The 26,739-nt window shown below is 41.7% G+C and overlaps 3 protein-coding genes across 7 annotated transcripts; 2 read left to right on the top strand and 1 right to left on the bottom strand.

Moving 5' to 3' along the window:
- Window positions 1-39: 39 nt before the first annotated feature.
- On the bottom strand, window positions 40-2,852 carry hddc3 (HD domain containing 3). Its single transcript, XM_082518094.1, has 4 exons — window positions 2,722-2,852; window positions 784-839; window positions 456-696; window positions 40-265 (listed from the first exon to the last, which is right to left on the bottom strand). The coding sequence occupies exons 1-4, from the start codon at window positions 2,831-2,833 to the stop codon at window positions 135-137; spliced, it is 540 nt and encodes a 179-aa protein (XP_082374220.1). The 5' UTR covers window positions 2,834-2,852; the 3' UTR covers window positions 40-134.
- On the top strand, window positions 2,764-12,660 carry vps33b (VPS33B late endosome and lysosome associated). 2 transcript variants are annotated; one of them, XM_082514997.1, is made up of 24 exons: window positions 2,764-2,857; window positions 3,284-3,423; window positions 4,131-4,211; window positions 4,319-4,380; window positions 4,466-4,515; window positions 4,626-4,693; window positions 4,784-4,829; window positions 4,909-5,003; window positions 5,622-5,726; window positions 5,845-5,935; window positions 6,010-6,087; window positions 6,275-6,348; window positions 6,432-6,518; window positions 7,100-7,190; window positions 7,270-7,344; window positions 8,618-8,682; window positions 8,757-8,811; window positions 8,889-8,935; window positions 10,924-11,056; window positions 11,173-11,246; window positions 11,775-11,876; window positions 11,973-12,048; window positions 12,163-12,282; window positions 12,421-12,660. In XM_082514997.1, exons 2-24 carry the CDS (start codon window positions 3,328-3,330, stop codon window positions 12,498-12,500), a joined length of 1,851 nt encoding a protein of 616 aa, XP_082371123.1. In that variant the 5' UTR covers window positions 2,764-2,857; window positions 3,284-3,327; the 3' UTR covers window positions 12,501-12,660. The 2 variants fall into 2 exon arrangements, with proteins under 2 accessions (XP_082371123.1, XP_082371124.1); XM_082514998.1 differs by lacking the exon at window positions 2,764-2,857 and adding an exon at window positions 2,906-2,996.
- Window positions 12,661-12,766: 106 nt separating this feature from the next.
- prc1b (protein regulator of cytokinesis 1b) lies at window positions 12,767-21,715 on the top strand. Of its 4 annotated transcripts, none has more exons than XM_082515186.1 (15): window positions 12,767-13,050; window positions 13,275-13,407; window positions 15,375-15,497; window positions 15,757-15,990; window positions 16,192-16,362; window positions 16,451-16,600; window positions 16,710-16,857; window positions 16,935-17,071; window positions 18,689-18,784; window positions 18,872-19,018; window positions 19,100-19,213; window positions 19,305-19,418; window positions 19,888-19,993; window positions 20,201-20,235; window positions 21,150-21,715. In XM_082515186.1, the coding sequence occupies exons 1-14, from the start codon at window positions 13,040-13,042 to the stop codon at window positions 20,218-20,220; spliced, it is 1,704 nt and encodes a 567-aa protein (XP_082371312.1). In that variant the 5' UTR covers window positions 12,767-13,039; the 3' UTR covers window positions 20,221-20,235; window positions 21,150-21,715. The 4 variants fall into 4 exon arrangements, with proteins under 4 accessions (XP_082371312.1, XP_082371309.1, XP_082371311.1 ...); XM_082515183.1 differs by having other exon boundaries at window positions 19,888-20,070; XM_082515185.1 differs by lacking the exon at window positions 20,201-20,235.
- Window positions 21,716-26,739: the final 5,024 nt, after the last annotated feature.

The following is a 26,739-nucleotide window of genomic DNA, read 5'->3' as shown; positions in this document are numbered from 1 at the left end:
CATTACAAACAGAACAGAAAACTAAAGGACACTGTAATGTACATGAAATTTGATTTATTTTGAATATTTACAAACAAAAAGCATTTTATTTGCATTCGAAATAGCCCATTCTCCACTGTGTTGTGGCCCTCCTGTCAGAGCTGGACTCCTCTCTCTTTGAAGAGTTCCTCTAGCTTCTTCTCCAGAGCCAAGTTGGTTCCTTTCAGGCAATTCACCACCTCAAAGGCCCACAAGAAATACTCCTGCACTCGCTCAGCTGTCCAACCTGCCAAGCACATTCAGAAACATAACTGAACAACGTTTGTTAGGTTGTCTTTTGCACTTCTGCCAAATAAATAAAGTGTTCCAAAGCATTTCATCCTCTTCATTTTTAATTTTAATTTTTTTATTTATTTTTTTTTACACAGCATCCCATTTATTGTAGGAAACAGCACTGTGTCCAGAGACGTACTGACCAACAGGAGTGCAGCGGTTCAGATCCCTCAGGTTGTACAGTTTATCAGCCAGTTTAACCAGCTTGGCCTGTTGGCTGCAGTGAGGTGCGTGTTCCACCTGTAGACGCTTCCTCTCCTGCTTGGGCAGGCTCTTGTCATCCGTCACCTCCTGAACAATGCGAGCCACAGTTACACCAAATTTAGCTTCCAGCTCTGCGGGGGTGGTGTCGGTGTCTTCGACTGTGTCATGAAGCAGGGCAGCCTGCAGGGCAGGAGGAAGCACACAGGATTACTGATGCGAGAATGCATGCACGTGACTGTGACTAACAGGTAACAACTGATAACTCACCTGCAAAACCTCGATATCTGTGACGCCCCCTTCGTGGCTGAGGATTCTCGCTACTCCTTAAAAGCACACACAGAGAGCTGTGAGTAAACAAGACTGTAAACAAGAACCTTCACTGTTTCCAGACTGCTAAGAGAAGTCACTTATAGAACAAGAAAACTCATTTATAATCAGACATTTCCTCTCTGAAGAGCTCCTCCAGCACTTTAAGTTTCTACATTCAGTAAAAGGACTAGATGTTACAGTCCCTGATAATGCATTGCTTTAAATGGAGAGAATCTTGAGGGATGGCTGTTATGAGGAAAGCCCAGAAACTTTGCCAGCAGCACACATCGTTATTCCTCAACTTTAGGTCTGTTACCAACGCTAATCTGCCATTTTTAATTCCTTGGTTAGGTTTAGGGATTAGAGATCTGATCTACATTTTCATATTAAAATTTGGGACACATCGTCAGTAGTGGACCTTGGATTCATCGGGTGTTTTGGCCATTATCACTAGACACCCTCATCCAAGGAGGCCCTGCCAGGGTTGATTCAGCCCTGGAGTGTGTCACTGGTTTATGTTAACATTGTTATTTCTCTTCTTCTTTCTTCTGTTTAGGTTTCTATGGTTTATTTTTCTATCTAATCATTGCAACTAAAAACTAATACTTACCTCTTTAGCATTTATGGAGCCTCACTTCTTCAAAGGGATAGAAAAGGTGATAGAGAGAAGTAAGACAAAAGGGACAAGACAGGAGTGAGCAGAGAGGAGAGCCGGAAGGGGGGGGCGCCTGATCTGGCTTCCCACACCTCCCCGCCGGATCGGGCTGTACACTCTACCTCCCCACTATAACATAGCTCATAGGTCTCATTTGTAAGTAGGAAAATAAAACTCAAACAGAACAAGCAGACGAACCATCAGAAACTTCCTTTACACACAGGGACACAAGGAGGGAGCTTAATCACTGGCTGCCCATCTATGGTGCTCCTTGCTAACACCACGATAAACAAATCCACTGAACTGTCGTTTCAAAAGATATTTTGAAACAATCACTAGCTCCTCTTTTGCATAATAAAGCAGAATGTCTGAAGAAATGTAAAAATACGAATTTGGGGGGAAAAGGTAAAAAAATAAAATAAAAGCAAAGACAATATAATAAAAATCGATACATGGAAATTAGATTTGAGGGAAAATAATTTATGTTTTTCAGTATTATTTTTGGTGCGTTCCTTTATCCTTTCAAAGTTTGTCCCTTTAAGTCCCCCACAGCTCTAGTGGTCTGGAGCCCTGACAGGAAAAGCACTGCCAAGTGCTATCATTAGCTCAGCAAAGAAAAACGGAGCAGTGAGTAGTGGAGGAGATATTAGGTTCGTTGCAATCTGCGGCATTACCACTAGATGCCGCTAAATCCCCCGCACACAAAAAGCCATTAGTTTTGTACCCCTGAACAAAAAAACAGATCAATCGACCTCCACCTCCCTGTGAGACTATACACTATACAAATTTAAAGTCGAAAAATAACGTATCGCTATTACACGGCAGGGTATTATCACTAGAATCAAATAAAATAAAGGTAAATAAAGGTTTTGCAGAAACATCGTTTCTGCAAAACTATTTGTTGCCATAAAATGGTAAACATATAATGTTAGTGATATAGCTGTAGTAGGCGAGTAAACCCTGATAACTTGACTGGTTAGTTCTAATATACCGCTCCTTTCGGCGACTCCCTTGTTGACAAGGTGTCGCCGCAGCAGATACTGTTATATAATGTCCACTATGAACATAATTAAGTTTGATAACTGGGTTTTAATTCAATCTCCTCCTTCCACGGCTTCCGGTATCGTATCAGTTAAACATCAGAAACTTTTTTTCTTTTTCTTTTAAAGATAAGAGTGAGAAACTTCACGGGTTTACGTACAGGCAGTGAATGCATCATACTACCGTAAAAACACACCTACCTATGGGGTGATTTATATACGGCGTTCCCTCTGGATCTTTACGTCGCTGGTTGCGGTGTTTCTCTGCGGCAAATTGAACAGTTTCTAACAACAAAGCTGCGTCTGAGTTCATGGTGTAAAAATCACGTCCTGTCAGGTCAGTGACAAAAAAACCGCGTTATTAGGTTATTTAATTTTCAACGTCTTTCGAGCAAGTGTAGCGGTCCGTTGGTATTATGATCCGGGGGGAAACAACTGTTCGTGGGATCATTCCACTTATTTAGCTACGGAAGCAGGTAGCTGCTAACTTAAGATAAAGCGTTATGTTTCAAAAGACATAAACGGTCAAATTTCTGGCATTAATTTTATATTTCGAGGGAGAATTTTACAAAGTACTGTCAGCGTATTCGATTATATCAGCATTTATATGATGAATGTGTTTTTAGCTTTGAAGCTAAGCCAGCAGGGAGGATAATCACAGCACAGATCTCTGTCTTATATGTTTCTGCTGGTTTTTGTATCTCCATTATTAAACATTATATTTGTATATGAGTTATTTATTTATTTTCTTTGTTTATGCCAGTCGTGGATGCCTGAGTGTTGTCCGGTCTCCGTCGTGTGTCCAGCATGGCTCACAGTGCCAGGAGAGACTCCCCGGAGCTCCCCGACTTCTCCATCCTCAAGAGGCTGGCCAGAGATCAGCTCATCTACCTGCTGGAACAGGTAGGAGCACGTCACAGCTCCTGCCGAAGACATACACATCAGTAATATGACTGGCATGTATAGCATGGATATGGCACTGTTCTTTTTTTGTTTTTTTATTATTATACTTTATCATTTGACTGCACACCCATTCACGACACGTCACCACAGACTCATCAAACATCCTGAGCAGCGTCCGGTAGATGTTGAAGGACCTCAGTGATGTCAGAAAATAGAGACTGCTTTGGCCTTCTATGTTTTTAATGAAGTCTACTGTATTTCTTGTTTGTTTTATAGAATTATAAATTGTGTTTATGGAGATAACAACAAGCAGTTTCACTGGCAGTGGCTTTTAAAAGTGCCCACCAGCTAATGGAGTGAATTCTGCTGCAGAATCTTGTCTATTTCTAAGGTTGCAGCGATTCACTTGAGATTTTATGTTGAGAAATATTCCTATGTGCTGAACTATACTGTCTTAACATGAAAATTGTCCCCACCAAACTACAGTTTACTTTTGCCTTAGGACTCAGTTTTACAGTTTAATTTCATTTAATTAGGCAAAAATGAACATTGTCAGAATCAGTGGAGAAAGTGTAGAAGCTGTGTGCAGACTAAGCCATGCACGCATTAGTTTGTGATGTACTTCCAACTCGGTGAAGACAAAACAAGCGATGCTTTTTGTGTTGTGAAGAGCAGATTGTCCTACAAGCCGTTCTCTTGTGTCACAGCTGCCCGGGAAGAAGGACCTGTTCATTGAGGCAGACTTGATGAGCCCGCTGGATCGTATTGCAAATGTATCAACACTAAAGGTGAACTGCATCAGCTGCTGCTCTCCTGCCTGTTCTGATCTCTTCAGGATTACTGCACTTTCAGCAGGTCTTTAAAAGCTTTTTGTCCCCCCCCCATTTTCTTTCAGCAACATGAAGTGGACAAACTCTACAAAGTGGAACACAAACCTGTTATCAGCACCTCAGATCAGTGAGCCTGCACCTTCATACCTTACAGAATTGTACCCACACACCTGACGCGCCCACCTGACAATGTGGCGTTGCTCTTTTTCCAGGCTCTGTTTCCTGATCCGTCCAAGAATACAAACTGTGAAATGGATATGTGGTAAACGGAGATTCTTTTTATTTATCTCTTGTCTTGATGGTTTTATTATAAAGTCTTTTGGGTAAAATGGATGAAACTGAAGCAAAGTGACATCTGCATTTTTGTTGCAGATGTAGTGAACACAGACAAGGTACCTGGAAAATCCCGAAGATACAAGATCATCTTTACCCCTCAGAAGGTATTTCTCTTTCTTGTCTTGTGTCCGTGCTGTACTTGTAATGCTTCGAGTGCTTGATACTGACCTGCTGACCCTTCTTTGTGTTACCAGTTCTATGCGTGTGAGGCCGTGCTGGAGGAGCAGGGGATCTTTGGCGGTAGGCATCTTTCTCTTTTTGCAGGAATGACGAGTGTGAGTGAGGAGAAGTGTAAAAGCTGTTTTTGCCTTTCCTGTAGATGTGTCCATAGACGAGTGGCCTTTCTACCTGCTTCCTCTTGATGATGACATCATCAGTCTGGAGCTGCCAGAATTCTTTCAAGACAACTTCCTGGTTAGTAGAGGCCAATTCCTTGTCTAAATCCTTTTCTAGTCAGTGTTTTAGTCATCATTTGTTAATGTGAAGAGGTTCTGCAGCAGTACACAGACTAATGAGTGAACACGAGCAGCTAATGAGCTAGCTGTTTCCCCTAAATGATGAAAAGAAAAGAAAAGAAAAGAAATATTGGCCTCACATGCTCGTTGGATGCATGCATGACTTGTTGCTCTGCATCAGTGTTTGATTCAGTTTTAGACGTTTGAATAAAACGTTATAGACTCAGTCTGAAATCTGAAGTTCGTTGTGTTTTTACTGTTCCACGTGGTTTACAGACACCTTGACATCCAAACATGTTTTTGTGAGAAACACAGAGCTGCTCGTACCGTTGTCCAGATGTGTCACAGTTTTTGTCCTCGAGCTTTAGTTTTGAGTTTTCGTCGTTTCTTTCCTTAATTTCCTCATTTCTGAAGCCAACCGCACAAAGGAAGTCTGGGCATTGTAGTGTTACTAATGTGTTAATAATCATAGTGAAACAAATCATCACATTTGAGCTGTTCATTGCTGAATTTATAAGCCCGTAGTTGAATCAGAAGTGTAACTACAAAATCTCTGATGCATCCTGTATTTTTCCAGGCTGGAGACCAGCGCTGGGTGAGGACCGCCGGCAGTGCTCTCCACCTCCTGTACTCCCTGTACGGCCCATTCTCAAAGGTCTACGGGATTGGGCGCTGCTCAAAGGTGCTGTAAGATTAGAGACCAGAAGCTAGTCTGATACAAACTAGTTTAACTTTTTCACGTCCAGTTTGTCCGTCACCTGCTTTGGTCTGTTGCTGATGGTAATTCTGTGTGATCCCAGATGGCGTACGAGTCGTGGAGGGAGCAGGTTGAAGAGGGAGAACAAAAAGCTCGTCAGGCTGAAATTGGGAATGTTTTCCTTATTGACAGAGGTGAGGAGGCGCAGTGATCTCAGAGGACGATGGGCCGTGCCGTTCCCGTTCTAATGTCGTCGTTATCATTGCAGATGTGGACTTTGTTACTCCTCTGTGCTCACAAGTTGTCTACGAAGGACTTGTTGATGACATCTTTAGAATCAAATGTGGTAGGTGTCAGTAAATCGAATCCACTCACACGTTCACTTTATGCCTGGAAGAAACACGTCACCTCTGACCTCTTGAGCAGAGCATTTCGCCCTCACATTCTTAGCTCTTTTGAAGCCACGCTGCTGGTTGTGGTGTTTCTTTTAAAAAATATCCATATGTTGTGTGATCATTCCAACTGTTGTGCAGGATGTGTGGAGTTTGGACCTGATGTTACCGCCTCTGACAAAAGTGTGAAAGTGATGCTGAACTCTCACGATAAGGTAAGGCTCGTCTTAGTCTGCGGTCGGCTGCACTTTGCTAATTGTCGTGATTCTAATAGAAAAGTGTGTCTAATGTTTTGTAGGTGTTCAGTGAAATCAGAAATGAGCATTTCTCCAACGTCTTTGGTTTTCTCAGTCAGAAAGCCAGGAATCTGCAGACTGCATATGACGTGAGTGAATGTTGATACTGCTTAGCAATCATTGCACCCGTGGCTCGATTTGAAGAGTCTTTGTACGGCACAACCTTGAAAAATGGCATTTATATTTGCACTGGTGCGTTACGTGTTTATTACCTCGTGGTCGTGTTTTATGTGCGATGCCAGCCAATAGAAACTAATAAAATGCTCCTGCGTCTGCGCTCTCTGTTTAGGTCAGCAAACATTTTTGTCCCTCTAGTTTTTCCTCTTTCTCTGTACGTTCCAGTAGTTTCAGTGATCTCGCTCCAGGAATTTGCTGGGGTGACGTTTGTGAGTCTTTATCTTGACACTTTGATGCTATAATTGTTATTGTCTCAAAAACTACAACAAAAAAGTATCTGGAAATTGTCCGGATGATCTGATGGTGCTGAACCCCTCGCAGTAGTGTTGGGCTGCGTTGATGCGATGTGTAGTTACATTTAGTTACATAGTTACATAGTGTCAGGTTACCCTGCAGTGTTTCAGTGGGGTAATTATGACGTAGCTGAAGCATTAGTGACCAGTAAGGATAACAGCTAACACCTTTTTTCTGGTTTTCTTTAATAACTCTACAGAAACGTCGGGGCATGGACATAAAGCAGATGAAGACGTTTGTGTCAGAGGAGCTGAAAGGGTTGAAGCAGGAACATCGACTGCTGAGCCTGCGTGAGTGTTACAGTATCCTACCGCTGACTCCGAGCCATATCTGCACGGCTGCGTTGCTGAAGAGCATTTTCTCTTCCAGACATTGGTGCCAGCGAGTCGATAATGAAGAAGAAAACAAAGCAGGACTTTCAGGAGCTGCTGAAGACAGAACACTGTAAGAATCCTCCGCTCTGCTCTTTGTTCCAATCACGTTTCATTTAACCTCCTAAGACCCTAACTCTTCCACAGCAGCATTTTTAATTTCTCTTTGATATTTGGGCATATTGGGACCCGATGAATGTAAAAACAAAGAATTACCAGATATTTTCTTTACCTGATTTTTGTTTCTAAGAAAAATGAGAGCCACATATGAGGATATTCATTTCGATCGAACACTAGCAGTATAATGTCCTCATAAGTGGATATCACTTTTGTAGTGCAAAATTGTCTATTTTGGTCTAAATAACCCAAAATGTGATGCCCACACATGTGGACGCCAGGTCCTAGGAGGTTAAGGGACTTTAACGCCTTAAAGCACAAAACAAGCTCCATGTTTGTTGGTTTCATACGTGTGTGCAAAAACATGAAAGCTCTCCAAAGACTTTGCTGACCGATGAGTCTCATGTTTTCAGTACTTTAAATGAACTAGAGATGATCCCATTTGAGAAGGGTGTAACTTGGGTTATCTTTTTTTATTACTACAATTTACAGATGCCCCCTAAATGCATCACAAGCAGGCAGTCATAAACCCAGCAAAGGTCACTGAAGCAGCAACATTATCTCCCTGGGTTACGACGGGGACTGGTGACGATGTGATGCCTAAAACTGCTGCATTGTTTTCTGTGTGCCCTGTTTCCAAGACTGGGAGAAGAACAGTAAGATCAGTGTTAAGAGTGGGATTATAAGCAGTGACAGTTTAGACTTGGACCATAGTTAAGTTAGGTTTATGGTAGTTTTTAGCACTTAAATGTGAGGCTTGAGAATGCCATACAACCATAAATCTATTTCCTTAAACACTTATCCAGTTTAGGGCCACAGGAGGGCGGAGCCTATCCTGTCACAGGGCAAGAGGGAGAGCACACTCCCTGGACAGATTCCTAGTCCAGTGCAGGGCCTACCACACAGACAGACAACCATTAATACTCACAGTCACACCTGTGGCCACGTCTCTGTGAGCTGCCAGAATAACCTAAGAGAACAAACTCCACATAGAAACATTTACTGTGAGACAACAGTGCCTGGCTTGAAGTGCACTGATGTGGAATAAAGTCCTGCAGAGATGGGTAAACAAACACACCTGTGTTCCTGTGTGTGCTCCTGTCTCCATGCTGCACGTTAAGTGGTTCAGTTCATTTTGTGTGTGTCCGCTACTAAAAGTTGTCAAAGATAATAGTTTGTAGTGTTTTAACCCCAGGAGCAGCAAATCTTGTTTCCTTGTGCTTTCCCAGTATTACTGGAAGGATTTGAAATCCGTGAATGCATTTCTTACATAGAGGAGCACATCAACAGACAGGTGAGAGTTCTTAAAAGAGTTCAGCAATAAGCGCACTGCCAAAAAGTCTGAATGACTCTTTTTCTCCTTTCTAGGTGTCCATGATAGAAAGTCTGCGGCTGCTTTGTCTGCTGTCTATCACAGAAAACGGTGAATCATCCTTCACTGATTCGTCACAGACTGTTGTCTTTCCTGTTTACAACTATTGTGATGCTGTTTTCCTGCAGGACTGCTGCCAAAAGACTACCGCTCATTGAAAGCACAGTATTTGCAGGTGAGGTACAACAAATCTCTCAGAGTATTTTTGTTGTGGGAGACAGAGATGGGCAGTACACGTTACAAGTAACGCGTTACTGTAATCCGATTACTTTTTTCAAGTAACGAGTAAAGTAAGGGATTCCTATTGCAAAAATGGTAATTAGATTACTGTTACTTTCCCGTAGGAACGCTGCGTTACTAAAACCGTGATTTTTTTTAATTTTTTTTTTTTGCGAGAATGTCTCATGACAGTGACGTAAGCGAGTGCGACGTTCGTGGTAACAGCTGTGTGCAGATCAACAATGGATCATATATCGAGTGTGGGAGAGAGTATGAGCGTGCAGCGTTTAAAGCGTGGAAGTACTGACCTTACTTTGAGTTTGATTCCATAAAAAGTGACAAAAACATTAGTGTCCGCTGTGCGTGGGAAGAAAACTTCTTTTTACAGCGAAAAAACCCTAAACGTCCGAGCAAGCACCGAGTAGCTGCCACGTAATGGGAAATTCACAGAGAAACTCGCGGATTCTTCCACTGACCGCTGCTGAAAATAGAGCAACAGGACCGCTGAGTATTTGATTTTATTTATTTTCTGCTGTGTTTTACTTGCATCTATTTGAAGGAGTGAGTGTAAACACAAAAAATATTTTATTTTATGTGCTGGAATGTGTAGAAAATAGGTTTAAATGTTAAACAAATTTCTTCCAGTCAGAGAATGCTGCATATAATTAAATTTTTGCTTGATGCATAAAGTTAAAAGATTAAAACTAATAAAACAAGTTTTAAAAAGAGACTTTTCCATTTGATTACATTTTGTATGATGGATTATGTAGAAAAAGTAGAATTGGGCTGAAAGATCTATCGCTTTATCACCTATTCAGGTTGTAAATCGTGTTTTTAAAAAGTAACTAAGTAACTAATTTGAAAATAAGTAATCAGTAAAGTAACAGGATTACCTTGGGGGGAAGTAATCAGTAGTTAGTTACTGATCACTTTTTTCAAGTAATTTGACCAACACTGGTGGTAGAAGTACAAAAGCTTTTAGTGTCAGCATTTTTGTACCTTTGCTTGAAATGGTATTTTCTGCTGTTTATTTTTATTTATTTTTTAATGCTATTTTCTGTTCATGTTTGCTCAAAAAAGATTCAAGTATACAAACAGCATGTAGGCTGATACTGGCCGTAAGGGATTTGTGCCAGAAAACACTCCTATCTGTCATTTTTGGAGCTCTTGGTGAATAAAAGTCCAATCTGTTTGTTGGAAGACCAGAGCGCCGAGGAGAAACCCGTCTGAGACGGAGAAAATCAGGCTGACAGCAGAACTTCTCACAAAGCAGCTGCACAGTTATAACACAGTTTCTACATTTGCCTGTTAAATATCAAACACACACACACTTCTTTCTTTGCTTTGTGTGTGTTTTGTGCAGCTCAAATATGCCTGTAACCATCTCAGTCACCCTGTAATGTCTTCAAACAAAACAACCTTCACATTTCATCAAATGCAGCATTGTGTCAATGATTGTCTTGGAAAGAGCGGCTGCTTTCTCAAATGATGTTTGTATCTTTGTAACCTGAGATGACAATGAAATGTATTTTTTAAACAAAGACTCGGGACTTGTAGGCTCACAAATATCTGATTGTAAAAGAATCTGAGTTCAGCTTAAATCATCACTAAATTTTTCATTTATTCGTTGTGAGCTTTCACTTAATTTAACAGTCTGGCCCCGTGGGGAAAATAATAATACAGCCTATCCCTACACTGGAGCATGAAATGTAAATCAGTCTGTAGCTGAACAAAGATCATTTCCTCCTCTTAGAGTAATGCTTTGGAGAACGTGCAGCGTCCAGCTGTTTGGGGACATCACAGGCTTTTGTCACAGATCTGATCAGGCAGCCTGTAGTGGCAGATTGCTCTTTGCTGCCAGCCTTGGCTTGTTAAGTGTGTGCTCATTTTGATAAAGAGCCATGGGTCCAATGCCTGACATTTTTCTCTGTCTGACCTCATCAGAGCTATGGAGTGGATCACCTGCTCACATTTTCCAACCTGAGGCAGCTTGGGCTGCTGGTCGAGCAACAGCCGGGAGAGACGCTCACTGTAATGGAGAGCAAAGTGGGCAAACTGGTTAATGATAAAACTGCAGGTGACAGTGGCTTCTCAGCGCAGTTTTAGCCTTCTCCACTTACAGGAAACCCTGCATTGCTCTGTGCATCAAGACACACGTGCTGTTTGACTTTTCTTCTTCTTCTTTGTTTCCAGGAAAACTGACAGATGCCTTTTCCTCTCTGGCAAAGAAGAGCAATTTCAGAGCCTTGAGCAGAAAACTTAACTTGGTAAATTATTGTTTAGGTGAACATCTTTGGTTAGTTGTATTTGTGGACTCTACAAGAACAACTTTGTATGGTTCACGGTTCAAAATAAACCTTATCTATGGTGTACTGAGCCTTGGTGAAGCACTGTGTTCATCCTGCTTGGAAAAAAGGCTTTTAAAAAAATCTCCTCTCCTTGTAAAACATCCCTCTCTTTAATCTTTTTTCTGATTGGTTGGCCCAAACAGAGAAACGAGTTTTAAGTTGGGATGACCATATTAGCAGTGTCCTCTCAGTGACATCAGACAGAGCCACAAGTAAAAAAAAAAATCACTGTTTACTTCTTTCACATAGGCTGACCTCATGGTTTGACACTTTTAACGAGCATCTGCAATCATAACACTATATATGACACAAAACAGTAACATATATTCTCTTTGATTAACTTTATTTAGTTTAAAAAAAATACAGCACATACTTTTCCTAAAGGCATTTTGTTTTTCATTTCTGATTGTGTCAAATGGTAACGTGCTCATCATATTTTGCATCAAGGTGCCAAAGACGGATGAAGAATATGACCTGCGTGTCCCTCGAGACATGGCTTATATCTTCAGTGGTGCCTACATCCCTCTGAGCTGCAAACTCATCGAACAAGTAAGTCAACCAGGACACATTCAGTCTGTGGATATGATGGGGGGGCAGCCATGGTAACTTTAAAATAAAATTCTATTCCCGGTATGTATTGCATAGGTGCTGGAGCGAGACGGTTGGACGGGGCTTGAAGAAGTCACCAGGCTGCTAAATGGTCATGAATTTGCAGTTACAGGTTAGTTCAATGGCAGGTATAATGGATCCGTTTGAGGCTAATGCTAAAACAGAAAAGGAGACTGTTGTAACAGACGTCTAACAGATTTGATCACTGTTCTCCTTCTCTGATCAGGGAGCAGCGGAGTGGATTCAAGGGGAAAGAACGACACTCAGCGTATCATACTGGTCATGTTTCTTGGTGGATGCACCTACTCTGAGATTTCGGCCCTTCGGTTCCTCGGCAGAGAGAAAGGTAAACATTGTGATGGGGTGTAGGGCCACTTAAGCAAAAATAAAAAATGTGAAAAACATCTTCTGAAATGGGAGATGTATTTTTTATTGTATTGTTGAAAAGCAGAAAATAACAACCGTTTCTATTTTTTTCTCTCAGGTTATAAATTCATTGTGGTTACAACTGCAATTACAAACAGTTCCAGACTCCTGGAGGCTTTGCTGGACAACCACGTATGAAGCCTGGCAGCACTTCATTATGGACAGAGCTGCTGAGGAGCCGCTATGCATTCCTCCAACACTGGCATTAAAGATAAAGAAATGCTTCATTCTGGTCTGTTTCTGGTGACGCGAGAACTGTAAAGATGTGTAAAGTGAATAAACGTTTCTTAACATCTTCGTTGGTTTCTATGTAGTCGCGTTTACCGGCTGCCCGGCTCTGCTGTGAGTTCATCAGTTTAAAATTAACTGCAGTTTCTTCTGTTCTACTACGTGACGTCAGCGCACCGCCCGTGCGATCGTTGCGTTTGTTTTCTTGACGACGTGCAGTTCATTGCATGCAATGGGTAGAAGAAACCCTGGCGGCCCGATGTGGTGTAACAAAACGAGCGCACTGGCAGCACGGGCCAATCGGAGAGCGGGACGCTGCGAGTCGCGTATTTTGAACTGTGTACAAACGGACTGGGCGCAGGAGAGAAGCGGCCGTCTGAGGCTTGACTTTTCCACAGGTGTTTTAAACGGTTTTTACCTGTAATTGTAACGGGCTCTGGAATTTAACGATGAGGAAAAGGTATGTTTAAGTCTCTTTGTTTCTCGCAGTGGAGTCAGTGTTTGTAAACTATATATTGGGCTCTTAGCAGCTTACTGTTAGCTAATGTCAAAGGCAGTTCGTAATTGATGTGTGCGTGTTCCACAAAAATCCTGTTGTTGTTATAATGTTACGAACGGCTGGATTATCGATAGCTTGTGAATCCTGTATTAATAAACGACGGTGTCTCCTGCGTTTGTTTTTAGCGAGGTACTCGCAGCGGAGGCTGTGTCGTGCCTGAATAAAGCGCTGTGCCACCTGAAGGACATTTGGGAGGAGATCGGCATCCCGGAGGACCAGAGACTACAGAGAACTAATGTAGTCAAAAGTCACATAAAGGTGAGACCATTTCACATGTAACAGTATGTGTAACCTCTGATCACTGCTGATGTGTCAGTGACTCAAATGCGCCTGCTGGATTGTGACCGGGTTTAAGTTTTAGGCTAGTGGTGTTTCACGGAGTCTGGGTCCTATCATGATGTAGGATGGTGCAGGGTGCTTTGGGTGAGTGTAAATCTGAATGACAGCAATAAAGAAGGATGGGATTGATGCTTGCATTCATTATGAGCGAAACGAGACTGGAGACATTCAAAGAATCCGGAAAATCTGCAACAGCAAAGGTAGTGGGAGAAGGTAAACTTCCCGGGGGAGGGGCTTTTTAAAGCCTTGTGTTTGGGCAAAGTCATCACACCTGTGAGCAGTTTGTCATCAGATTGTAGTTTTTCTGTTCGAATTATCTGTTGTTTACATGCTGCTCAGTTTGATCTTCGGTGGATAAAAACGGTCACACTTAATGAATCATCCATTTGCAGAACAGAAGAGTGCAACATGAGACCTCTTAAGAAACATGAGTGCATTCCTTTTAAAAGAAATGTAAATTGTGTGTTTGTTTGTTTGTTTTTAAACACTTCGTGAACTCTGTAGACGTTACGTGTGCATCACTGTGGCAAAAAGAAAAACCTGTCTCTTACATCTTTGTGGAACAGCTGTGCTCTTTGTCAATGACAAGTTCTCTGTGATGTTCACCCTTTGCTATCTCATGCTCTTTTTTTTGACTTGCTGACATCAGGGGAGTTTGGACAACCCTAATTTAGACAACGCTTCAAAATAGCTGCCTGAACAAGTACTCAGAAATATTTCAATATGACGTGGCAAGTGGCAAGGCTTGTTACTAAGAGATCTTTGGCAGTGGAAAATATTTACAGCTCTGATGATATTAATACCTCAGCCGGTCGCAGCAGATGGCTTTTACACTGCAGCTGCAGCCACTGCTCTAGTGGCAGAGGTGATGCGCCCTGCGCTCTGCAGGGCGCATCACCTCTGCCTGTTCGGTCAGCAACATCAGTTTGTTGCTGATCTGACTACAAAGTAAAGCATCTCCTTCATTATGCTGTGGTAACATTTAATGTTTCACTGTTATGTGTGCAGCACTAACCTTAGAAATAAACAGCAGCACAGAGTTTATTTCACTGCTCTGTGTGCTGCATCGTCAGGTTGCTGCAGCATCCATTGCTTGATCTTTTGCAACACTTACATTTTACTGTTTATTTTTTCAGATTCTTTATAGAAGATCATTTTGTCATCATCTGATTGGAGTAGACATGCAGCTCATTTTGTGTGGGAGAGGAGTCATGTGACCCATGAAACACAACATTTTATGAGTTTGTTCAGAGTTGAAAGCTCCGCTTCGGAAAGAAAGCTGATAGCCACTGTAGTGATGCCTATTATAGTCTAAAAACTACAATAGAGTTAAAGTTATCTGCAGATCAGATGCATCTGGAAGTAAATATATTTCTGTGCTATTGACATGAAGTTTTCACCAGAAGTCAGTAACAACCTGTCCAATCCACACATGCAAAGAATTCAAAGCCAAGGAAAGTCATGACACCAGCAGAAGTGCATCAGGACTGAAAGCAATTTTTGCCACTCAGTGCAAATTAATATCAGCTGATTCAGTCCCAACTAGAATTGGTGATTGTTCAAAATTTATTTTATCCCAGTAGAAACATCAGAACTAATATCTAAACAGATACCATAGTTTGGGTAAGTTGTTGCTATCCTAATGTGCATTTTAAAACGAAGAACTGTGCTAGCTCTTTGGTTTACCTTTACAAGGAGCAGTATGCTAACCACCAAAGTCTTTGTTGCCGATTATATCTGGATTTCATGAACTGAAATGGAAATTGAAATGACTGTTTCCTAAATAATTACAGGAAGCGTGATTATTTAGGTGCGTGATCAGCTGTTGAAGAGAATTTTGATATTTACACTAAACTCCTGTTTGATTTGCTGCGTTTCTCCAACAGAATTTATTAGACATGATGATTCAAGAAGAGGAATCTCTGAAAAAGAGGCTCATCCTTAGCCTTCAGACATGCAAAACAGAAATGGAGAAACTCTGCTTGGAGCTTCAGCTGCCCGTGTTCGAGGTAACAGCGCGTTTCCATCTCAACGTGTTTAACTGGAAACTGAATCAAACATTTAATTACACGTCATCGAGCATCTTCCTTGGCAAATGACTGATTATATCATTGATATTCAACAAGCCTAACCTGCTTCCTCCTTTTGCTGTAAAACCATTTCTAATTTCATGCCTGTAGTTACCAGCTGATGTCTTTAATGACAATTTAGTGACTTTTTAAAAAAAAAAAAAAAACTTTTTGCTGTTAAATTTGTTTGCATATTAAGGAAGAGGCTGGCATCAGCATGCTCCAGCAAGAGAAGAACATCCGCACACAGGTGGAGGCCCTGATAAAGGAGAAGGCTCGGCGGATGCAGCAGCTGAGGGCTCTGCTGGAGCAGGACCAGGACCTGTGCGACGTCCTGTGCTCCGTGCCGTACGGCATCGCTCCCGACTCCGTCCCCTCACTGGAAACACTGGACAACTTCCACCAGCACATCGCCAACCAGAACGAAGAGAGGGTAGGACCTCATAGTTCAAACCACACCTCTAACAGAACATTAATGTGGCTGCATGAAGAGAAACTGTGGGATGAACACTGCTACAAGCAGGAGAGATGTCACTGGACAGGCTGAGATCAGTCTGGGTGCAGCACTGTTTGATGAGCAGGTTTTGTTTCTTCCTCTTTGTTATGTCACATTTTGACTGCTTCATGTTTCCAGGTGAAGCGACACGCTGAGTTCACGGAGCTCAAAAAGCAGATCATTTTATACATGGAGGAGCTGGACCGTGTCCCCGAAACCAGCTTTGAGAAGGACGTGGTCTGTGAGGATGAGGACTCTTTTTGCCTCTCTAGAGACAACATTACATCACTCAAACTGCTTCTTTGCCAGGTGAGCAGAATCTTTTTCTTTTTTTGCATAAATCGTCATTTCAGCCCAACCTGTTGAGTTGCTAACTGATGCTGTGTTGATCTTGCAGCTTGAGGAACACAAGGCAGAGAACGAGGCCATGTGTGAGAGTCACAGAGAGAAGATCCAGCAGCTGTGGGACAGACTGCAGGTTCCACAGGAGGAAAGGGAGGCTTTCAGCCAACACATGGTCACGTCCAAGAAGAGGAATTTGGACGCGGTGAGAAGATGCTGCAGATTATTTTTCCTGTTCTTTGTGGACAGCTGTGAGTTCCAGTTCTGTGGCTGCTGTTTTTCCGTGTTGTTTGATCTTTATTTGTCCTCCTCAGTTACAAACAGAAGTCCAGCGTCTCGAGGAGCTCAAACTGCAGAACATCCGCAATGTCATAGATGCCATCCGCTCTGAGATCGCTGTCTTCTGGGAGAAGTGCTTCCTCAGCACAGACCAGCGGCAGGCTTTCACACCATATTTTAGTGGTGGGTTTTCTTGTTTGTCACACATTCTTTTCGCCTTTTGTTCAGTTTTTTAAACTGAAGCTGACTGATTGTTTTAGAGGACTTTACTGAAGATCTGTTAAGTCTGCACGATGCTGAGATCCAGCGCTTGAAGCAGCATTATGAGGATCACAAAGAGCTTTTTGAAGGGGTTCAGCAGTGGGAGCAAAGCTGGAGACTCTTCCTGGAGCTGGAGGTGAGTTTGACAGGAAGCTACGTCCATGTATAACACTGACACAAAATTCGGTTGTTTTATGTCTACTGAAACATTTGAATTATAGTTAGATCATGGACACGATGTGTAGACTCAGCTTTCATTCTAGAGTCTCTGACGTGTTTAGGAGCTGAAGCTCCTCCACGTTTTTTTTTGTTTTGTTTTGTTTTTTTAAAGGGACCATGGGCAGGTGTGTGCGATTCCTCCGTTATATCATTATTAATTAAGCAGATAAAAAGCCTGCAGTTTGAGGTGCGGTGCTTGCATTTGGAAGATTTTGCTGTAAACAGACCACATTGGTCAAAGGAGCGCTCCATGCAGGTGAAACGATCCATCCTTAAGCTGTGAAGAAAAAAAACATCCATCCAAGAAATTACTGCAATATTAGGAGCGGCAAAATCTACAGTTTGGTGCAAGAAAGAAAGAAAGCTGTGGGGAACTCAGCAACACAAAGACCTGGATGTCCACAGACATCAATGTGATCGCAGAATCATTTCCATGGTGATGAGAAATTCTTCACAAAGTGAATAACACTCTCCAGGAGGAAGGTAGGAGGTAGGCTTATCAGTATCCAAGTCTACCATAAAGAGAAGGGTTCATTGCAAGGTGCAAAAAAGAAGTCATCTCAAAAAGCCAGCACAGATCTGGACAAACAGATGAAACCGACATCAACCTCTACCTGAATGGAAGGTGTGGAACAGCTGATGATCCAAAGCACACCACATCATCGGTGACACACGGCGTCATGGACTGAAGCACAGGGACACAGGAGCAGCTGAATGAACTCTGAGGTGTTCAGAGACTGTCTGCTCAAATCCAGCTAAATGCAGTCAGATTGATTAGCCGGTGTTTCATAATACAGATGGACCACAAGCCAGAACATACAGCCAAAGCAAGCCAGCAGTTTATTAATGCAAAGAAGAGGAATATTCTTTATTGGCCAAGTAAGTCAGCTGATCTTAACCCAACTGAGCGTTTTACTTGTTGAAGACTAAACTTCACAAACAAACAGGAAGTGAAACGCGCTGCAGCAAAGGCCTGGCAGAGCTTTAAAAAGGAGGAAACCAGCATCTGGGGATGTTCAAGACTTCAGGCTGTCAAAGCCAGCAAACAGTTTACAAGCAACTATTAGTTTGTCCAATGACCTTTGAGCCCCTGAAATGAAGGGGTTGTGTTAAAATGCTTTATTTGGTCACATTTTTATCCAGTCTTTTTGTTCAACCCACTGAATTTAAGCTGAAAGTCTGCACTTGATCTGCATCTGAGTCGTTTCATTTAAAATTCACTGTGGTGATGTACAGAACCAACATTAGAAACAAGTTGTCTCAAAATATTTATGGACCTCTGTATGTGCTGTGACTGGTCTTAAATCTCACTCAGATAATTGTTTTTAATTATAAATCTGTTATACAGATTATGAACATGTGTGGCAGGAAAAGTTCATACAAATAAAACATGAATATCCATGTTTCATCACTTTAAATGAACATTTCTGAATTCATTTGGAAACATTTGTCACTCCCTTAATGAACATGTTCTATTTGGTAATGCTGCTTCCAGGTCCATCTCCATTTCTTTCACTTTCTTTCTTTTCTTCAGAAAAAAGCAACAGATCCATCGAGGTTCACTAACAGAGGAGGAAATCTTCTCAAAGAGGAGAAACAGAGATCTGACCTGCTTAAAAGCCTGCCAAAGGTAAAGAGCAAAGCCACCTCTTTCCTGAGCTGATAATATCCTGTAGCATTAATCGCGTGTGTGTGCGCGCGTCTTTCCTTTTTAAAGATTGAAAAGAGATTAAAAGCCCAGATCGACACGTGGGAACAGGAGCAGGGTCGAGACTTTCAAGTAAACGGCCAGAAGTTTCTGCAGTACGTGGAGGAGCAGTGGGAGCTGCACCGAATAGAGAAGGAGAAGGAGAAGCTGGAGAGGGTAAGAGTGTGTTTGTATTAAAAGCTTACCCACGGTGTTTGCTAAGGGTGCTGATGATTTGTCTTTCCACAATCTCTGCAGCACATTAAGAAAAGCAAACAAACGGAGGAGGACATGTTGTATGGAACCACAGTACGAACCCCAACCAAGCGCAGGTTCCTGGGCACCGCCACCCCAAATAAATCACAAAAGATGGTAAATGTCAGCTTGTAGTCGGGGTTTTGATTCTTGCTGTAATTAAGCCGCCGTCTCTGCAGTACTGACCCTGCTTCGTCTCTCTTATCAGGGTAATGCGACCTCCAGCATCTCTAGTGGCACCTCTAACAGCACAATGCGCTCTGTCTATGGTGGGACTGTCTGCCGCTCGCCGGCGCCGCGCCCTCCCCTCTCAGCAAACAAGGTTGGCTTGATTTTTGGGAAACTTGTTCACATCGAAAGCATGCTCACTGATATTTGAGCCTCGGACGTAAAATATGTTCGATGTTTTTCCTGGTTTGTCTTTGGAGTCAGTTAAACACAAAGTGGTCAAATTGATCCATCAGCTCGATATAGACACCAATTGCCTAACTTATTATAACCTGTCTATTTTACTGCTTCATGCTAAAATGTACCATAGTTGCATCGTGTTGTGCGACTGTTATATTTTACTTATCAGCAGAGCATGCCTATAAATGCTTCAGGACGTTTACACGTGTTGTCTTATTTTTCGTCTCAGTGGTGCAGAAACCTTTCATGATTTAAAAATATTCTGTTTGAATGAATTAAAGTACAAACAGTGTATTTATCAGTGCTTTGGGGAATTGAGTGAGTTGGTGTAAAGAAGCAACAACTCTGTATTTCTCTGATGTGACTCTGTCCTCCTCCATCAGACCCTGGCAGTGCGGACACCGGGGGGCTGTAAACCCCCCCACCCGAGACTGCAGGGATGCAACAAAGAGAATGAGGCCCAGCTGAAGGGCAGCAGCCCTCTGAGGGGTGCGTTGCTGACTCCTGCTAGTCCACAGCGTAACTTCAGCATAGCCTCTGTTGCCAGCACATATTCAGAGTTTGTGGTAATTTAACACTTTTGTCTCTGCATGTCTTTATTATTTTGGTCCCTCTGTTTCTGTGCAATAACATTTTAAGGCATAAAGTCAAGGATGAAGTACACGATAATGCTTATGCTGTACATTTGTATTTTAGAGGGACTTGGTCAGCACTGAATCTGTTCAATCAAGGTGTGTTTAAAGTCCTGAAACTTTGCATAATCCTAACTAATTGCCTTAATCTGCTCTAACTGCATGCTTCAAACCAAAGACAGAAATCACCTTAAAGATAAAATTAGCAATTAACTTTCTTAAACGTGATGGCACAGATTTATGGGTAGCATAGATTAACAGTGGGTTACTCAGACACTGTGTTAATTTACTAATCGTTGATATAGTGGATGTGAATCAAGGCTTCTGAGCCCTCTGTATCAGGTTTCTTTGCGCTGCATGTCATAGACTGGGAACCTCCTTAGTGTGGAGCTGTGGGGTCTACATTAGTGACTGTGAGCGCAGGAGCTCCCGTCCATCTCCTGTTCAACTTTTCTGCTTATCGGATCAGAAGAGATTTGGCTCGAAGGAGCTGAAACACATTGTCCAACTGAGGGGCTCCACGAAGAGCAGTGTGACGTGAATAAAGATTTATTTTAGACTGTAAATAATCCAAAGCTGTTTTGAGTTTACTTTATTTCATCAAGTCTTCACTGTGACAGCACAAGCAAACTAAACAAATCCACAATCATGACCCTGTCCACAGAGGAAGCACGTACATGTGAGAGCAGCTAGCTAAGCTCATACTAACAGCTAAACGAGGCTCTCTTTGGGCTTCTGTGATTGGCTTTTGCTGCCATCGTCACTGAAGGTTCTCCAAAATGTCACCATTAACCGTTGTTGGGTGTGCTGACATGTCAGCGACGGCTAATGCAAGTTCAGTGTTTAGACACCTTTATTCATCTGCACTGCTGTTGCTGCTAGCACTACTTAGATGAGCAGCACTTTAATATCTGTGTGATTGTCTGATTTACACTAACAGTGTGTGTCTTGTCTTCTCCAACGGCCCGCACACGTATGTGACGTCACGCTCACGCCTGCTCGTTTTTCCACAGCGAGACCTGTCCAAGGCCTCTGACGCCAAGATCCAGCACGGCATCCTGAACTCCACCACCACCAACCTTTGACCTCTCCGCTCTGATTGGTTAAAGTTGAGGTCTCGTTCAACAAGTGTCACTACCTTTCACAGCGATCTGCTTGTCCATGTAAATGAAGGCATTAATATATTATGTGTTAAATGTTTGAGAGCAAAGGCCTGAGGAAGCTTTTTGATGTTTGCCTGTCACTGAGAACAGTCAAACCAACACTACTTTGGCTGTATAATTTTACAGTTATTCTAATAGTATTGTCCATATCTTATACTGCACATTGTTGTTTTTTAGAGAAAAAGTTGAATAAGAAGTTTAGCTTTATAAAGTTATGCAATCTGGAGCTGCAGGCCATATATGTATGACTGTATTGCACTTTGTTTAGAAAATATATTGCTGCGATTAGTGTAATTTCACACAGACTCACACTGTTCCCTCGGTCTTTTTTTTTTTTTTCCTTTTCCTAAATGTTTCTGTATATGTCTCTATGCTGTTTGTGTTTTTTAAGCTAATTCATAAAGATTTCAGGCTGTCAGGACTTTAAAGCCCCTTTTTGGACATGAAAAGGTTTCAGTGACACATTTTTCATGGCTTCATTCAGACAAACCCTCTATAGCAGGGGTGGGCAACTCCAGGCTTCGAGGGCCAGTGTCCCTGCAGGTTTTAGATGTGTCCTTGAACCAACACAGCTGATTTAAATGGCTAAATTAGCTCCTGCAGTTCTCCAGAGGCCTGGTAACGAGCTAATCATGTGATTCAGGTGTGTTGACCCAAGGTGAGATCTAAAACCTGCAAGACACCGGCCCTCAAGGCCTGGAATTGCCCACCCCTGCTCTATAGTAACAGCTGTGTTACACCATGTTTGCCTACATGCGTGACACCGTCACGTCTCTGGTGACGTGCAACTGAACTTTTGAATGTTTGGTTTTCTCCACTATTCTCATTAACAGAGCAAACTAAGGATTAGCACGTGTGCAGGCGTAAGTCTTTGTGCGCTTCAGTTTCAGGCTTGTGTCATGTTCAGATCTGCACATATGGGTCTATCCTGGTAAAGTTGCCGTGATGACTCCTGCTGAAAAATGCTGCCATCAGATTATGAGAAAAGGAATGAGTGTCTGAGAGGGGCTTTAGGTTACATGTTTGAAATCACAGAAACGTCATATCACGGCTGATTTTGGAAGCAAGAAAAATAAATGAATACATTTTTCACTCAAAGACAACAAAGAAACTGGTTGGGGAAAAAAAGGCTGCCCTCTAACATTTTGTGGAGCCCATTTGGAGATTATTTTTGAAAACATATCAAGACACACAAACCCCAAAGTTTTCAGAGGGTTCTCACAGGTTTAGCCAGTGTGTAGCACAAACATGTTTGACATCAGAGGCTCTGGTTGGGTCGTATGGAACGCCAGGACTGACATAATGAATTAATTAAACACACCATTAAATACACTCAACAAAAATATAAACGCAACACCTTTGTTACTGCTCCCATTCCCCATGGGATGGACGTAGAGACCTAAAATTCATTCCAGATACACAATATAACCATCCCTCCCAAACAGTGGTCACAAATCAGTCCAAATGTGTGGTAGTGGGCACATCTGCTATATTGAGATAATCCATCCCACCTCACAGGTGTGCCACATCAGGATGCTGATCTGACATCATGAGTAGTGCACAGGTGTACCTCAGACTGCCCACAACAAAAGGCCACCCTGGAATGTGCAGTTTTGTCTCACAGCAAAATGCCACAGATGCCACAAGCAATGAGGGAGCGTGCAATTGGCATGCTGACAGCAGGAATGTCAACCAGATCTGTCGCCCGTGCATTGAATGTTCATTTCTCAACCATAAGCCGTCTCCACAGGCGTTTCAGAGAATATGGCAGCACATCCAACCGGCCTCACAACCGCAGACCTCGTGTAACCACACCAGCCCAGGACCTCCACATCCAGCAGGTTCACCTCCAAGATCGTCTGAGACCAGCCACCCAGACAGCTGCTGGAACAATTGGTTTGCACAACCAAACAATTTCTGCACAAACTGTCAGAAACCGTCTCAGGGACGCTCAACTGCATGCCCGTCGTCCTCATCGGGGTCTTGACCTGACTCCAGCTTGTCGCCGTAACAGACTTGTGTGGGCAAATGCTCACATTCGATGGCGTCTGGCACGTTGGAGAGGTGTGCGCTTCACGGATGAATCATGGTTCACATTGTTCAGGGCAGATGGCAGCTGAGAATGTCCCAGTTCTTGCATGGCCAGCATACTCACCGGACATGTCACCCATTGAGCACGTTCGGGATGTGCTTGACCGGCGTATACGACAGCGTGTACCCACGAATATCCAACAACCTCGCACAGCCATTGAAGTGGAGTGGACCAACATTCCACAGGCCACAATTGACAATCTGATAGACTCCATGCAACGATGTGTTGCACTGCATGAGGCAAATGGTGGTCACACCAGATACTGACCGGTTCTGGGTCCCCAGACCCCCAATAGCGCAAAAAAACTGCACATTCCAGGGTGGCCTTTTGTTGTGGGCAGTCTGAGGTACACCTGTGCACTACTCATGATGTCAGATCAGCATCCTGATGTGGCACACCTGTGAGGTGGGATGGATTATCTCAATATAGCAGATGTGCCCACTACCACACATTTGGACTGATTTGTGACCACTGTTTGGGAGGGATGGTTATATTGTGTATCTGGAATGAATTTTAGGTCTCTACGTCCATCCCATGGGGAATGGGAGCAGTAACAAAGGTGTTGCGTTTATATTTTTGTTGAGTGTAATTAATTAAATGTGGCAATAAATAAACATTGTAAATAATGAATTAATTATTGGCACATTTAATTAATTATTTAATAATGTATTTAATTAATTCATTTTGGCACTATTGTCCCCTTCATGTCTCGCGTTGAAATCATCTTATCTGTCAGCCTCACCCATCAAACTGGGACTTGTGTCAAGCCAGCCTCCAGTTTGTTTTACGTTTCCTGTGTATTCAAAGTATTACGGGAATGGATGTGGAAACCGGATTTCAAAATAAAAGCCAACTTCGAGTGAATTAACAGATATGTTAAGAACATAATAACATATAATTTAGGCTTTTTTTTTTTTTTTTTACAAACTCTAATGTTAGATCTATATGACACAGCCTTGTACCCTAATTGTGCCCTGTCACTATCAAGGCCATCTTATTTTGGATTTCAAAGTAAAAGCCCTGTGAATCTTCATTTTTGAACTACTCTTTAAATGACTTAATAATGCTCTTAAAAGCAAAAGTCGTATTTCCAAATACTATTTGAACTTTATATCAACACTTTCCAACCACAGTCTTTTTCACAGTGATACCATATCAATATCAAGTCAGTCTGATTTTGCCTTTCACAGTAATGGCCCTTTGAAATTGCTGATATTTGACTTAATCTTTTAACGATTCAAAATGCTCTAAAATGAAAAATTCTTGTTTCCACAGGGTAATTCCACCTTAGATCAACAGTATACAGCCCCACAGTGATACCATATCAATATCAAGTCATTCTGATTATGCCTTCCAAAATAAAAGCCTTCTTAAATTGTCCATAATTGACCTAACTTTCAGTGATTTCAAAATGCACTAAAAAGGAAAATTCCTGTTTCCACAGGGTAATTCCACTCCAGATCAACAGTATACAGCCCCACAGTGATACCATATCAATATCAAGTCATTCTGATTATGCCTTCCAAAATAAATGCCCTTTCAAATTGAGCATATACAACCTACTTTTTTAACGATTTCAAAATGTTCTTAAACAGAATTTTGCTGTTTCCACAGGATAATTTCACTTTAGGTCAACAGTATACAACCTCACGATGTTACCATATCAATATCAAGTCATTCTGATTTTGCTTTCAAAAATAAAAGCATTTTCAAACTGCCCATATCTGACTTGATCCTGGAACAATTTCAAAATGCTCTAAAATGGAAAATTCCTGTTTCCACAGGGTAATTCCACTTTAGATCAACAGTATACAGCCCCACAGTGATACCATATCAATATCAAGTCATTCTGATTTTGCCTTCCAAAGTAAAAGCCTTTTCAAATTGTTCACAATTGACCTACCTTTCAGTGATTTCAAAATGCTCTAAAATGGAAAATTCCTGTTTCCACAGGGTAATTCAACTCCAGATCAACAGTATACAACCCCACAGTGATACCATATCAATATCAAGTCATTCTGATTATGCCTTCCAAAATAAAAGACTTTTCAAATTGCCACGATACGACCTACTCTTTTAAAGATTTCAAAATGCTCTAAAAGTGAAAATTGCTGTTTCCACAGGATAATTTCACTTTAGGTCAACAGTATACAGCCCCTCAGTGATACCATATCAATTTCAAGTAATTCTGATTATGCCTTCCAAAATAATGGCCTGTTGAAAATGCCCATAATTTACTTAACTTTCAGTGATTTCAGAATGCTCTAAAAAGGAAGATTTCAGTTTCCACAGGGTAATTCCACTTTAGATCAACAGTATACAACCTCACGATGTTACCATGTCAATTTCAAGTCAGTCTGATTTTGCTTTTCAAAATAAAAGCATTTTCAATTTGCCCATATATGACTTACTCTTGGAGCGAATTCAAAATGCTCTAAGATGGAAAATTGCTGTTTCCACAGCATAATTCCACTTTAGATCAATAGTATCCAACCCCACAGTGATACCATATCAATATCAAATCAGTCTGATGTTGCCTTCCAAAATAAAAGACTTTTCAAATTGCCGATATACGACCTACTCTTTTAAAGAATTCAGAACGCTCTAAAAATGAAAATTGCTCTTTCCACAGGATGAATCCATGTTAGATCAAAAGTGTACAACCACACCATGGTACTATGTCAATTTCAAGTCATTCTGATTTTGCCTTCCAAAATAATGGCCTGTTGAAAATGCCCATAACTTACCTAACTTTCAGTGATTTCAGAATGCTCTAAAAAGGAAATTTTCTGTTTCCACAGAATAATTTCACTTTAAATCAACAGTATACAACCTCACGATGTTACCATGTCAATTTCAAGTCATTCTGATTTTGCTTTCCAAAATAAAAGCCTTTTCAAATTGCCCATATATGACCTACTCTTTTAACGATTTCAAAATGCTCTTAAATGAAAAATTCATGTTTCAACAGGACAATTCCACTTTAGATCAACAGTATACAACCCCACAGAGAAACGATGTTAAGATCAAGTCACTCTGATTTTGCCTTCCAAAATAAAAATATTTTCAAATTGCCCGTAGACGACCTACTCTTTTAACGATTTCAGAATGTTTTAAAAATGAAAATTGCTGTTTCCACGGGATAATTTCACTCAAGATCGACAGTGCACACTATCACGGTGATATCAAGTCAATTTGCCTTTCAAAGTAATGGTCCATTGAAATTGTCCATGTATGACCCACTCTTTCACTGACTTCAGAATCCTATTAAAAGCAAAGTTGCTGTTTCCACAAGTTCATTTCACTCTACATTGACAGTATACAACCCCACAGTTTTATCACGTCAGT

Source organism: Aulonocara stuartgranti (genome assembly GCF_965226115.1).
Source record: "Aulonocara stuartgranti genome assembly, chromosome: 1".
NCBI classification, from domain to species: Eukaryota; Metazoa; Chordata; class Actinopteri; order Cichliformes; family Cichlidae; genus Aulonocara; species Aulonocara stuartgranti.
The sequence above is the reverse complement of the archived record's forward strand: the minus strand, read 5'-3'. Positions and strand labels throughout refer to the sequence as shown.

Bases quoted from the DNA above. Each gene is read 5' to 3' on its own strand.
- hddc3 (XM_082518094.1), bottom strand. From the start codon at position 2,833: ATGAACTCAGACGCAGCTTTGTTGTTAGAAACTGTTCAATTTGCCGCA. The intron at 840-2,721 runs GTAGGTGTGTTT...TGTGCTTTTAAG, and splicing joins GTATATAAATCACCCCATAG to GAGTAGCGAGAATCCTCAGC. The intron at 697-783 runs GTGAGTTATCAG...CCTGCCCTGCAG, and splicing joins CAGATATCGAGGTTTTGCAG to GCTGCCCTGCTTCATGACAC.
- vps33b (XM_082514997.1), top strand. From the start codon at position 3,328: ATGGCTCACAGTGCCAGGAGAGACTCCCCGGAGCTCCCCGACTTCTCC. The intron at 5,004-5,621 runs GTTAGTAGAGGC...GTATTTTTCCAG, and splicing joins TCTTTCAAGACAACTTCCTG to GCTGGAGACCAGCGCTGGGT. The intron at 6,349-6,431 runs GTAAGGCTCGTC...AATGTTTTGTAG, and splicing joins TGCTGAACTCTCACGATAAG to GTGTTCAGTGAAATCAGAAA.
- prc1b (XM_082515183.1), top strand. The intron at 18,785-18,871 runs GTAAAGAGCAAA...TCCTTTTTAAAG, and splicing joins TGCTTAAAAGCCTGCCAAAG to ATTGAAAAGAGATTAAAAGC. The intron at 19,019-19,099 runs GTAAGAGTGTGT...CAATCTCTGCAG, and splicing joins AGAAGGAGAAGCTGGAGAGG to CACATTAAGAAAAGCAAACA.